Below are 14,614 nucleotides of genomic sequence, written 5' to 3' on the forward strand. Positions count from 1 at the left end.
CACATCCAAAAAAGATAAACCTCATGGTTAAGAATGAATCCTTCCATTTCAGAGACATCTTTTTTTTTTTTTAATCACAAAGTCAGGGCCCGTTAAATGATTACAGATAAAAGAGGAGGAGGAGGCAGCCAGGAAATTGCAGTTAACTAAAAAAAACGAAGATACAATAAAATATTTGGGAATACAGTAGTCATTAGTGCTCACCAAGCATATCTGGGTCTATTTCTTCCAGATGCAAGAAAGGACTGCATTTCTTGTCCACTCTGTGGTTAGTTTGGCCAATGAGTTGTGAGTGTTAAAGGAAATGAATCTCTCCAGGTCAGCAAATTTTTATCCTAGGGTCAGGCCCACCAGTGATCTCTTTCCTTGTGCCATGGTAAAAGGCAATGTTTGCAAAATTAGCATCTGCAGCAGAATGGATACAGAAGTAGGAGACACTGAACAGACTCCCAGTGTCCTGCACAATAAATACGTATCATGAGTGAGAAATAAATCCATATTCACTAAGATGTGGAAGCTATTGGTTATCACATGGCCTAGCTTATTCCGACAGATATGCCCCTGTACTTTATTTCCTTGCATGATACCAGGTCCTCTGTGTTGTTCATTCTGTATGAATCTACCTTCACATTAATATTCTCTTTTTAGAGTAGGGTGATCCTGTAAACATTTGAAGCCAGACTTCACTGTGGAAAGCTGTTGGGAAAACCATGATAAATTCCTTACATATATTTATGACTATACCATAGTCTGGAGAGAAAAAAAGTCCCTATAAAGAAATAAACTATTTCTAGGGGAAGTTTTTTAAAGATACTGTGACCATCCTATCGAGAAAATTATTCATTAGGAGAAAATTAAGAAAAGCCTTTTATCGTGAATTAAAAGAAAAACAGGGGCTTTGCCCTCTCTTAATTCCTCAGCATCTCAGACTCTATTGTCAGGTCCCCGGTAACCACCCCTGACACAGTTTATACAAGATAAATAGCATCTCCCTCTCCTCCCTGTGTCCTAGCCGGTTTGCGGCCGGAGAAAGTCAAATGCAAACTCCCAAATCCCCACTTCTGCTTGACCAACCAGTACAGCTCCACCCAGATAACATTATAACGGTATAGTTCCTGGGTCCACTGAAACCTTTTGTGCCTCTCCTGCTTGGTCGAGCCTAAGCTCCTTTCCATCTAGTGGCCCTATGAGCCACACCTATCCTCTCTGTTCCAGGACCCGTGAGGACTGATGAACTTTTCCTTCATGCATCTTGGTGTCACTCGTCCTTGCTGCATCTGACTACCAGCATAAAGATCCCTATGACTCATCTTTATTTAAATATCGCCTTTATAATGTAATCAATGTTTCATATATACAATGAATGTTACATGTATTGTTATATAATTATTGTTATCAATATGATAAATGTTTTAAATATTATTAAAGGTTATGTATGTTTTTATAATATACTAAATGTTATATAATAAAACTATAATAAATGTTAATGCTTATCAAATTGTACCAGATACATTTTGGCTTCTTATAATAAATTTAGGCAAATTCTAATCTATTCTGGATCACCAATGTTCAAAGGGTTAATAAGTCTTCTCTTTCTTTTCAGGATTGAAATACCCCTAATGTATAGAAAAACCCTGGAATGGTGGGTTATTCAGTCCATCTGACTATCTTTGGTAGTTCAGGAACCAAACTCCCCATGAATTTGTGGATCTATTTCATAAAAGAAGGATTGTATTTCCTCCTAAATATAAAAATCCTCTTTTGCAACTAAGTTGCTTTTTATAAATATCAAGAAATACTACGACGATTTAAGTTCAAGATAGGCACTACATTGCCCTTTTTACTCCTTACAAAGGGCAAAAGCCTAGGGTTAGAGGAAGTAGACAGTTTTCTTTCATTTTTTTTTTTGATCCATTACACAAAACTGGGGAAGAAAAAAGAAAAATGGCTCAAATTAATTTTAACTCTAATAAATTTCACCAAAAGCAGGTAGTGTTTGAAGTTAAACTAGGATTCAAATCCCGCCTCTACCATTTATTAGCAGTGTGATTTGGGGTAAGCTGCTTATCTTCTTAGCGCCTTACTTTCTCCTATTGCAAAATATAGCTAATACCAACGTCACTTAGCTCATGATGTTATGAGGAATAAATGTGATAAGACATGAAGCATTAAGACTAGCGCCAGGCTCAAATAGACATTATGAACAAATATTGATATCCACATTGCCCTCAAATAAAATAATAGCTGAACCACGGATACATTCTCAAACACAGAATGTTCATTTGTAGTATTTTGGAAAAGGGACACAAAAATATATGTTGCTTTTAAACAGAAAGCAAAAATTTCCTAAATATTTAAGTCACTTCTTACAAATTTGTCTAAAATTACCTAAATAATCCTAGCATTTCTTTATATTACTGCTGAGTTAAAAATATATTTTATGCATTTTAAATTAGTTACTAAACTGTAAATTAATTGAAAATATGATACAATTCGAAAAACCTAAAGGAAAACAGTGAAATTGTCAAGTACTTTTTCATTAAGTTTCTCGTATAAATTCAAAAGTATCAGTATTTATTTGAAAATATTGTATCTGTAAATCCAGTAAACCCGCAATATTTTTAGTAAGTCTGTTGCAATCTTAATAGCCTTCCCGACTGTTGGCAATGATGTAATCTTGCCATCTAGTGGAATATCTACATCACTGCAGGGACATTTTTTTGAAAATTTAAGAAAAACCTGATTTAAAAGCATTGAAATTACATTCAGTGTTTTTCACTTTTTCTATTTAAAATCTTGAAAGTGGATCTTAGAAGAAGAGTAATTTTGCAATCTTACAAAAAGAGAACTGTTTACAATTAATGTACTGTGTAAAACACATGAGATATAAAAGAATAATATGCAAAAGGACCAACTTTGGGCAAGTTTTACAAAATAATGAGCAATTATTAATAAATACTTCTCTATTAACTATAACAGAAATTTTTGTAAAGCTAAATGTTTCATGATATTTCATTAGTTGTACATTTTAATCTTAAAGAATTGTAAATATCTTAATATGTTTTTGTACTGAGACAAAAAAATCAATTGTAACAATCATGATAAACTTTTTTCAATTCACACAAAAAGGGAAAGATAAAGTACAATAACTTTATGTACAAATGTAAACACATGCACATATATGCATATAATTATTTTTTAGTGTAATGAATACAAGATGTCCATTGTCATTTGCTGTTTCATAATCACTGTATATCAACATTAAGGTGTGGCTGGGCCAGAACTTATGCCTCAACCTTTTAACTTCAAGCACAATGTTTTTCTATCACTCAATGTTGCTTCACTAACTCATGGTTTTTATGACATACAATGTCAGTATTAGATGATTCAATATTTTCATTTACATAGTGTTTCAGTTTCCTGGCCAATACAGCAAATACTATACAGCGGATAGGCTTAAAAAACGGGGATTTATAGGGTCACAGTTTTGAGGCTAGAAGTCCAAAACTGAGGCATCAGCAAGGCAATGCTTCCTTACAGAGGACGGTGGTGTTCTGGGGCTAGATGTCAGTGACTCCGGGTCCTTGGCTTTTCTGTCACATAGCAACATACATGGCAATGTCTTCCCTTTTCTCCTCCATGGTCAGTTGGCTTCTGATTTGTTCCCCTGTGGTTTCTGCTCTTGTTTACACTTTCCTTTGCTTATAAGGAACTCAACTATATTGGATTAAGTCAAATCTTAACTAGTAACATCTCAAAGGTTCTACTTATGAATGGGTACAACACCCATAGGATCAGTGGGCGGGATGTGAATATGCCTTTTGTGGGGGACATTATTCAATCCCCAACATCTACTTATCTAAAATGCATAGAGATGGCATAAGTTATTTATTTCTGAGCATTTCTCATATACACCTATGGATAGATTGGTACATGGATAGATACATAGATTATAATAAAGAAGTATCATTAAATAACAGAAGTCAATGACACTGCTGAAAAGGGTCTTTATGTGAAAAAGCAAACAAAGTGAATTTTAGAAGGCAAGCCCCTCCTAATATTTGTATGAACTGAGACCTCAATGAATCCCTCAATCTGCAGCCCACCCCTTGTCCCTTCCCACCCTTGGCTCCAATTGACAGCCCAGCCATTAAAGCCAACCTTAGGCTGTGCTCCACACACACTCCACTCCCATTCTCGTTCTCAAAACAATCTCCAGTGGTTTCGGCAATGAACTCTGGTTACCTGGTACGTGTTTTAGCTCTGGATGGGCATTTCCCTGTGGCCACCAAGGACCACTCATCTCGTGTGGAGGGGCACAGCAAAAGGACAACTGCAGTAAAGCCCACTAAAGGTCTCAGGGTGGTACTAGCACAGTTGTAGTTTACCAAAAGATATTTCCTCGAGTGGAGAGATGACACAGAATGAAAATATCCGAAGGGCGAATGGTATTCTCACAATCAGCATTTTTCTTGGCTCATGACCCCCAGGGTCTTGTTCAACTAGGGAGAGTCTCAGCTTTGCGTGGAAGTGAACAAGAGAAGAAAGGGTAGCTGTCATGGTGTGTGCCTATCTTTTGCAATGCATGAGAGCCTCCTGTGAAAAATTAGCCTCTCTGACCACTGACGTCAATCTGAGACCAATTTTCCCTTCAGATATGAGAAGTGCATCCTTCAGTATATGTTCATTTTGCAGGAGGCACAAGCATGCCAAACATATAGGGCGACATTTTATTACGTGCAGATGTATGTATAAACTTACCAAGCTGTTCATTTTTGAAGATGAGGAACCTGCCCTCTGCTTTCGCAGACTGTTCGCTTCTTCTGTATTTCCATCTTTTGGTTTCAGAATCATTCGGCTACTCCCTGCAGTTCCTTCTGATGAGGACCGGAGTCGCCTCTCTATGAATCTTCCTTCACGATACGGACTGAGGCTACTGGCTAGAACTATTAAAAGAGAAATAAATACAAAATAATATAGATGCCTAAATATAGCTTTCAAAATGTTCCATGGAAATCTTTAGTGTCATTCAAAATTTCCCTACCACAGAAAACTTTTAAAAGTAGTAGTAGTGGTACACTTTGCCTAATAGTATGATCTCCTTAAGGCCAAAACCTTTGGAATTGTCTTTGGCTTCTCTCACAGCTCACTTCTTTTTTTTTTTTTTTTTTTTTTCCACATCAGCAAATCCTATCCTTTTTACCTTTAAAATGTGTTCAGAATCTGGCCACCTCTGATTTCCTTCCCCACTAGCATCCTGGTCTCAAGCCTTATCAACTCTTGCCTGGATTATCAAATAGTTAGCTAATATTCTCCTTGCTTCTAACTATCTCACCCTACCTCTTTCTCTCAATCCACACAATCTATTTATTCTCCACATTATAGCCAGAATGATACATTTAAAACATAATTGAGATCGCTCACTCCTCACTTCATAAAGCTGTAGTTTTTCCAGTGGCTTGCCAGATTCCTCAGCATATGACCTGCCCCTGCTCTATTCTCCTCTCTGACATATCATGTCTTCTACTACCTTCCCCTCCTTTACTCTGCTCATGCCACTGAACCTCTTGCTGTCCCTGGCACGTAGCAGGCATGCTCCTGCCACAGGGACTTTGCACTGCATATATCTCTCTCAAATATCTGCATGGCTTACTTCCAGATATCCTTCAGATCTTAGCTAGCATGATACCTTTTCATTGGTTAATACTCTGCTCACTGTATTTAAAAAATGCAAACTATGACCCAAAGCCACTTTCTAATCCTTTAATCTGCTTTAAATATATCCGTAGCAGTTACCACAATCTGATGTTTATTATTTGTATGCTAATTGTGTGAGTTTTCCCAATAATTTTATGAAGCTAGGAATTTTTTTGCCTACTTTGTTTATTGCTATAACCACAGTACTAAAATAATGCTAAAACAAAAAAATATTCTATGAATGAATAGATGAATAAATTAGTGATTTTTTTTGGTGAGAAGCCATCAGGTCAATATAGCAGTTCTTTCAAATAACTTGTAAGGCCAATGAATACAAGTTCAATTGCCAGAGAGTTCAACATTGTGCTATTAATTTTGATATGATGGCATACCTAATACACACATGTATTGAGCATTAACTTAAATATGCTATATAATAAATACAGAATAAATTTGGTATATGGAATTTAGTGTGCATAGCAATTCTCCCTTGCATAAAATAAACTTACTTAATTGTAAAATCTTAAACTACAAAATTGTAAAATCCTTATGAATAGACAAATACCTCTATAAAATGAGAGTGTACTATCATCCTTTCTTTGTCATGTTACCAGCTTATTTTTCAATCTCCCTCTATTTTATAATTAGTAGATAACATGGCTAAATAGCTAATGTCCCCAAACTGGCAAAACATTGTGAAACACAGCAGAATTACTTCGATGTGTTAAATGGCTTGCAATGAGCATCCCAATCAATAGATTAATAATTAGCAGGATAATTCATGGTCATTCCCTAGGTTCCTAGAAAAACTATAGATACAGTATCCAACCAGACCCTGGGCAAGGCACCATTACTAAACAAGAATCAGATATATTCGGGTAATTATATCTCTACCTTATTTTGCATGATTTCTTTTCAAACCTGCCTAGATTTTGCTCTGAGTTGCACCATTTATTAGCAATGTGACCTCATAAAGTTATTTAAACTATCCCTAAGACTTAGTTATTAATAATTATCCCGTAAAAATTCTGTGAAGGTTAAATGAAACTGTACATAAAATTTCTTAACACATTTTTGGGGTACTTATTAAGTGTATGTTACTACCAATCATCATTATCATTCTTATATTATTGATAAAGAAAATAAAAAGGAACACCTAAGCCAAGACTATAACTACAGCCAAGAGAATGGCCAGGAGGGGGTCCCTTCTCCTGTACTTTTGGACCCTTCGTGCTGTGTAAGTAACAAAGTGGTCATTTGCTGAAAGTTTATGTTGTGCCTGAGCCTGTGTCCCAGGAAACACTGTGCAGCAACTTGCTCCACAGTCATGGCATTTAGTTCAGAAATTCACTGAGAGTCTGGGCTTTGAATTCAGATAGCTGCAATTTAGGCTGTGCTACATCCAAGCTGTAGGAACTCTGGCCCTTAGTTTTGCATCTGTGAAATCGGGAACATGGCAGCACCTACCTCACAGGTTCTGTATCACAGTTAATCATTTACTAACTTGTTGACTTTGGAGAAATTACTTCACCTATATGTGTCCCAATTTCCTTATCTTTCAAACTGAGTTATAATAACAAGAGACTTTTGTTAGGTCATTTGGAAATCAAATGAATTAATGTATGTGAAATGCACAGCACAATATTGGGCCACAATAATCACTTAATGTAGGGAGAACTATTATTAGGAATAGCAATGGTAGTTGTTATAACATGAAATAAAGAAGAAAAAATTATGTCCCATATGGTCCAGTAGGTGGTATATATGCAACAGTTGCCTTGAACTGAATTTTTTTTTCTCTAAATAATAATTTCCTGGAACCTAATGGGAGTAATTTAAGTCTTACTTTTTTTTCTATTCCAAATATAAGGTGTCCAAGATTATAGAACTAGTTAATGACAGAGAGAGAGTTACAGCTTGGTCCCCTGACTCAAAAGATACTATCTTTGAAAGCTTGCAATTTTACTATATCTAGATAGAGGAATTATTTGTGCCTAGACACGACTCCTATTTAATAATACACCACTACAAAAAACAGGATTTACATCATACAAATTTATTTTATAGTGATTTTGGTTGGAATATATCCATTTCATTAAGTAATAAATATCAATAGATCTACAGTAGATTCCAAAAGAAGTTATTCCTTCTTTAAGATTAAGCCACATTGCAAATAAAATTAGTTTCCTTTTCATCTTCTGAGGGTCAGAATCTGAGTGACACAATTACGAAAAATGACTGCTACTACTGAGTTATATTTTCAGCATAATACAATTAGAATAAGTTTAATATCAAGTAGGGAAAAGATTTTAAACAAATTATGAATAAGGAAAGACTGCTAGAGAATATAAAATAAGGAAAATGTTTCTATTCATGAAATAGAGTAAGAAAATAGAACAATTTATAACAAAAATTGATTTATATCATTTATAGTACAGAGAAAATCAGCACACCTTTGGCAGGATTTGCTTCATATCCACATGATGTTTTGTTAAATATATGATGATCATCAGGAGAGGGTATTGTCTTTGAATCTGAAATAGGGTAAATCCCTTTAACACGTTCAGCTATTGCTTTATGTTGCTCATAAAATCCAAGTTTCCTTGGGGAGCTTGTTCCAAGCATTGTTTCACCATTTTGTAAGACCATATTTTCTTCTCTTTGATTATCTGGTGATAAGTGAGTCTCTGAGTTACTCATATTCATAACAGGTAGTTTAGTAATTTGCAATAACACTTCCTTCTGATTAGCAGCAGGGGTTTCAGGTAAGGAATTAGATTCAGTGCTACATCGACCTTCTAACCTGTATTTCCCAGGAGACATAATTGCGAAGGGCACATTACCTATAAATTCTATCGCTGTTTTTGTAACAGCAGCAGGATTCGGAGAAATCTGAGAGGTAGGATCATTGTGGCTAAAGTTGTCACAGTGGGATGCCACCATGCTTCCACTGTTGGGAAATGCATCCGCTTCAGATACAGAATCTTCAGTTAAGGCTAAAAACTCTGAAGGGGTCTGAGCTGTGGTTAGATCAGCAGAAAGCAAAGGAGATTGTAGAGAACTTCCTGCTCGGTCTGTTACATCCACAGAACAAGTTGGAGAAGCTGTTACTAACACAGGTTCTCTTTCTTGGTATTGTGCAATTTCCAATGAGAATTCAGACTGCTGTACCAGTGAAATGGATTGGCTCTGGGGAACAGGCTTAGAAAATTTATAGTGAGATGAAAAAGATTTCGGAAGTAGTTTCCTTGTTGACTGCTTAACAGAACGGCGAGGCTGTTCTTCTGTGAATCCAGAATCATCCCCCTCACTTTTTCCAGAACTTAGGCAATTTATAAAGACATTCTTATTAGCTGAGTGCTCCTTTTCCCTTTCGAAATCCTCTGTCAAAGATCTTGTTATCTTCTTATTTCGTGAACTACTAAAACCAACAGAATGTCTTCCCCTGGTTTTAATATGTTCTTCCAAACTCAGTTTTTGCATACTGCCATGGCCAGGTTGAGCACCGTTTGAAATACTAAGGTTCTGGTTGGTAGCTTCTTGCTTAGGTTCACTCCCCTTCTTATGGTGGAAGCTAATGGAAGGAGTACGGAATATGCTCCTACGTTTACCTGTACTACCTGAGCTTGAATTGGTGCTGGAAGGAGAGGAACTGTGGACACCAACTGTATTACTGGAGGAGGGTGAAGAAGGAAGAGAATCATGTCTTCTGCTAATACTCCTTCTGAAAATTGGCAACCGGGAGACCAGGGTAGCTCGTCTTGATCCTGAGTCCCCCATTGGGACTCCAAGGCTCGCACTGTGACAGCCAACTTAGCAGCCTGAGGAAAATGAAAACAAAAAAAGCAAGTCAATAGAACTCAATTACAAAGAAGACATATCAAAAAATATTTTTCAGGAGGCGATATAGATTTTGGTTTATATGAAATAATGAATTATAAAATTGTGACACTTAAGGATTTTTACATTTATAGGTAGCAAAATGATACAATAATGTGCACTGTGAAGAATACCAAAAATATCAATGTCTATTCAAGAGAATGTTGGACTTGGAGACACAAGATTCAAGACCCAGTCTGGTAATTCTAGACCCAGTATGGTGATTTTTCGAAGTTGGTTAATTTTTACTTTGTATGTTTACTTAGACATAGTAGGCATGTGTCAGCCATGATCACTGCACTCCAGGCTATAAAAAGGTGCCACCACTAACTCAGTGGAAAGGCAGCTTCATGCGGCCGTATGTTGTAGCCCAACATGTTACCAAACTGAGCTGAACAGAATAACACACCAACCTGCGGTCTGGCCTGACACTAGAGTCTCCACCTAGAGAAAAGCCAATTAAGAATCGTTCCTTCCCTAGGAGTTGATTTGAGGAGCTCAGAAATAACCACCCATAGAAGAAATTAAGCACCAAAGAAACTACAGTAGGATAAGAAACAAGTTAGCATTATGAGGAAACCAAAGCTGTGAGCTGAAGAAAAGTTTTGAGGGAAATCTATACCAATTGATGACGTGAGAGGACTCAGACTGCATCCAGAAAGAAGCAGAAGCAGGGACAATTTATGAACCATATTAAAGATAGGACACCAATGATGATGACGATGAAGAATAAGGAAGAGGAAATTTTTACACAGATTATCTCTTTTAATAGTTATAACTCTAGGAGTACATAATATTACTAGGAACACTTTGCAGTTGAAAAGAAACTTGCTTAATATCACTCAACTATTAAGTTGTAAAATAGAAATAAGAAACTAAGTTATGTCCACCGCAGGGTCAGCACATAATCAGCATGATGTATCCTGTTTTCATGAGCTTGAAGACTGAAGAACCTCTGCAGCTAAAAGTCCAAATGGATTCGCACTTCAGGGATTCCTCGTTGTACGCTCTTTCTATTGTGATGAGCACATTTTCACTGGTTCTCGTAATGTACATGATTTGAATTCTGGTTTGTTTTGTTTTGCTTCTCTTTTTTTTGTTTTGTTTTGTTTTCTTCTCAATTTAACTTAACACCTTAAACATAATGTATGCATCCTCTTTGTCAGCTTGAGTCAGACACTGGTTTTTTCTTTTGTTTTGTTTTTCAAGCAAAATGACATAAACACTAACAAACACTACATGCAAACCCTCAATTTTATCAGCCTTATAGATATATTGTGAGATTTGATCAAGTAAAATATTTTCATTTTCTTGAAGAAATATGTGAAAAAATGGGAACTAGTTTTCTTTAGATATGCCGTCATAAATATTGGATATTTTCTTCAAATGATAGAAAATCTGAAAAATTTACCTCAGAAGATTTTCATTGGATGACTTCTAATTGACACCCCTGAATTTGAGTTAAAATCGAACTATGTATGAATCACTCCCAGGACATTTAAATATTCCTGTAGGACTTTTGGTGGAGAAAACTTAAAAGATAAACAAAGACATTTTAGTTCTTGAAATCTTTCACAAATTAGTAATGTGTAATTTTCCTCTCAGCCTAGATTTTCCAAGATGGATGCAAAGAATAATACTTCTTTTTTTCCACGATTTTACTCTTATTACTGTTTTTAGTTAACGTCATTCTCACTGTTATTTTCATTTATCTGCAACATGTTTCCCATTCAATGCTCACCGAAGAGCTGTTCTCTAATTTGAGCACCATCAATCATAATGATGTGCAGCTGTGGGTGCGCCTAAGGTCTTCAATGCATTAATGTCAAGATATTTACCATTTTTTTTAATATCTTAAAAATTTATATATGGTTAGATATTTTTCTTGGATTTTCTTTTTTCAGTATTTCTTGATTTTGGACCAGCATTTAAAAGAGTGACTCAGCTCCATATCTCTTTAGCAAGTATTGAAAAAAAATTAACTAATGAAAATTTTCAGAAAAAAATGTTATAATAATCACTCCTCCTAAATTCTTAACGAAAATAACAGACTTTCATTGGATAAAATAAGATGTTAGGCTATACTAATACATTTGTCCTAATTTCTTCAGATAAAAACATCACAGATACTAAAGGATATTTATGCATTATTAAAAGGGTAGCTTGGAGAAGGATTAAAATCTATTAGAGATAAAAATCCTTTTGATTTTTCTTTGTCTACTGATAGGTTTTTAATGAAGTCTTTTACTTCCTATTGAGAGCTTTCCAGCTAAATGAAAGAAGAGTAAAATATTAATAGGTCAAAATTATCCATATTTTTTAGAAACTTTTCAAGGTCTGAATGCTATCTGGTACTCCAGATTACTCTTTCATTATTCCCTTCCTCCCATTTCATTCTCCAACTACACTGAGGAGTACTTGTCATTCGCTGATCACTTTCATTTTAGGAAGTCTATTTAGAATGCTTTAGATGCCCTTCCTTTACATCTGATGTGGCAAAATCACTACTTCTATGACATCACCCCCTCTAGAATGCCTTCCATGGCCCCCTCTTTCCATCCTTTTCCGTTTTGGAGCACTGCTCCTCTGTTATGTATCCTCCCGTATCACCTTACCCAGTGCACATCCCATTCTTATTTTATCTTAAGCAGCATTGCTTTAACTCCCCAATGCCTAATACAATATATGACTATTACCCTCAGGCTGATGGATTTCAGAACGTGAAGCTTTCACTTGGCTATATTAGGATTTCAAACATAAAGAAAATAAACATGTTTGCTTTCTAACTTCCCATAAATGCTATAATCTTCAGTTTAATGATGTTGAATTGCAATTTTCAGTGATTCATGAGTTTACTGAAAGCCTTTGCCACTGTAAAATCTTTCAATAATCTTAAATTTGCTAATAAATACTTGCAAACATTTTGAAAGAAACTGCTGAGTAAATGAATGAAAGAATATGACATCACATCAAACTCAACTAATCATGAAGGATAAATATAACAGCAGGACATGTTAATTTTGCTTTTTTTTCTTTTACTCTAACTTTAGTATAATTTATCTTTTTATTATAATTATAAGAAATATCTTTACTTAATAAAACATTGTATATATATTTCCATATGTTTGTGTAAATTTCCACATTGGATAAAATAAACATGTTTTCTAAATTCTCAAATAGTGTTTTTTGATTCAGAAGTCATGGTTACTTTAATCATAACAGGCCCTAAAATATACACAATGAACTGGGATCAGTCCACTGTCCAGGGGTCCTTTCTTACAAGAAACAAATGGCTATGTGTTTCAGTTTACTAGCTGCCGGAATGCAGTATATCAGAAATGGAACGGTTTTTGAAAAGGGGAATTTAGTAATTGCTAATTTACAGTTCTAAGGCCGAAAAAATGTCCCAATTAAAACAAGACTGCAGAAATATCCAATCAAAGGCATCCAGGGAAAGATACATTGGTTCAAAAAGGCTGATGAAGTTCAAGGTTTCTCTCTCAAGTAAGAGGGCACATGGCAGACACAATCAGGGTTTCTCTTTCACCTGGAAGGGCAAATGGCAAACATGACATCATTTGCTAGCTTCTCTCCTGGTTTCCTGTTTCAAGAAGCTCTCCAGGAGGCATTTTCCTCTTATTCTCCAAAGGTCACTGGCTGGTGGATTCTCTGCTTATTGTGGCTATGTTGTTCTGCTCTCTCAGAATCTCTCTCTTTCTCCAAAATTTTTCCTCTTTTAAAGGATTCCAGTAAGCTAATCAAGACCCACCCAAATGGGTGGAGACATGTCTCTGCCTAATCCAATTTAACAACCACTCTTGATTGAGTCACATCTCCAGGGAGATGACCTAATTACAATTTCAAACATACAGTACTGAATAGGGATTAGAAGAAATAGCTGCCTTTAAAAAATGGGATTAGGATCACATAACATGGCTTTTCTAGGGTACATACATCTTCTTAAACCAGTACATTACACTCTCTGGACCCTAAAAAAAAGATGTTTTCCCATATACAAAATACATTAGTTACATCACAATATTAGATCCTTTAACCATTTCAGTAGCAATACAAATGAAATACAAGGTTAGAAACAGTAGAAACTCCTATCAAAGTTGGTTATAGGCATGGTTTAAAGCAAAATTATCCTCTGGCTCTGGACTTACGAAATTCAGAAGACATTATTTGCTGCCAACACACAAAGGAGGAACAATCATAGGATACATACACCCATTTCCATAGGGAGGAAGGAACACAGGGGTCCCAGGACCCATACAGTTTTGAAAACCTGCAGGGCAAAGTCCATTAGATTTCAAAGTCTGAGAAGCATTTATCTTCGGGGCTTTAGATGGTGGCAGTCCCACCCTTTCCAAGGGCCTATGCAGAGGCCTGCCTCTCTCCAAACGCAACCTTGGGGGACTATGGGGATACCACCTTTTTCTCGGCTCCACCTCCTGCAAGCACTGGGACTGCACCCAGGCTCCCTGCCATCTCCAGGACACACTCTCAACCCCTCCACATGGTGGCAGCCAGGCTCTCCCCAAACCCCAAGGAATATGCTTCACCCTCTCCAAGGCCTGAGGCGACATGACTCTTCCACTGCAACGAAGTGGAAGGCCCATCCTCTCCCTTTGGGGCAAACAACCTCTCCACGAGGTTGGAGTAAGTTGGGTAGGTCTGCTCTCCCGGCCCAAGGCTTCTTTTTTTTTTTTTTTTTTTTTAAAGGAAAGACAGAGAGAAGGAAGGAAGGATAGAAGGAAGAAAGGGAAACATTTTTAAACATTTTCTTGTTTTATTGTATTCTGTTTCTCCGTTTTTGTTACATGGGCTGGGGCCGGGAATCGAACCGAGGTCCTCCGGCATAGCAGGCAAGCACTTTGCCCGCTGAGCCACCGCGGCCCCCCCCCCCAAGGCTTCTTGACTTCAGACCCCACCTTACATGATTTTGCCTCTGAGGTATTTTTTCTTCTAATGTGTCCCTTCTCTGTCCTTCTCAGTCCCGACTGGCAGTGGTTCTCTTTATACAGATCCCGCAACA

The 14,614-nt window shown here is 36.5% G+C and overlaps 1 protein-coding gene across 5 annotated transcripts in view; it reads right to left on the reverse strand.

The window, feature by feature from the left end:
• Positions 1–14,614, reverse strand: part of CCSER1 (coiled-coil serine rich protein 1) — a 1,450,145-nt gene that overhangs the window by 1,260,756 nt on the left and 174,775 nt on the right. For all 5 annotated transcript variants that reach the window (XM_077142860.1, XM_077142859.1, XM_077142861.1 and 2 more), the window contains 2 exons: positions 8,151–9,518; positions 4,762–4,946 (listed from right to left, as the gene is read on the reverse strand). In XM_077142860.1, coding sequence (XP_076998975.1) covers positions 4,762–4,946; positions 8,151–9,477 — 1,512 coding nt within the window. In that variant the 5' untranslated portion in view covers positions 9,478–9,518. The remainder of the gene's footprint in view (positions 1–4,761; positions 4,947–8,150; positions 9,519–14,614) is intronic.

This window comes from Tamandua tetradactyla, chromosome 24, assembly GCF_023851605.1.
Source record: "Tamandua tetradactyla isolate mTamTet1 chromosome 24, mTamTet1.pri, whole genome shotgun sequence".
Taxonomy (NCBI): domain Eukaryota; kingdom Metazoa; phylum Chordata; class Mammalia; order Pilosa; family Myrmecophagidae; genus Tamandua; species Tamandua tetradactyla.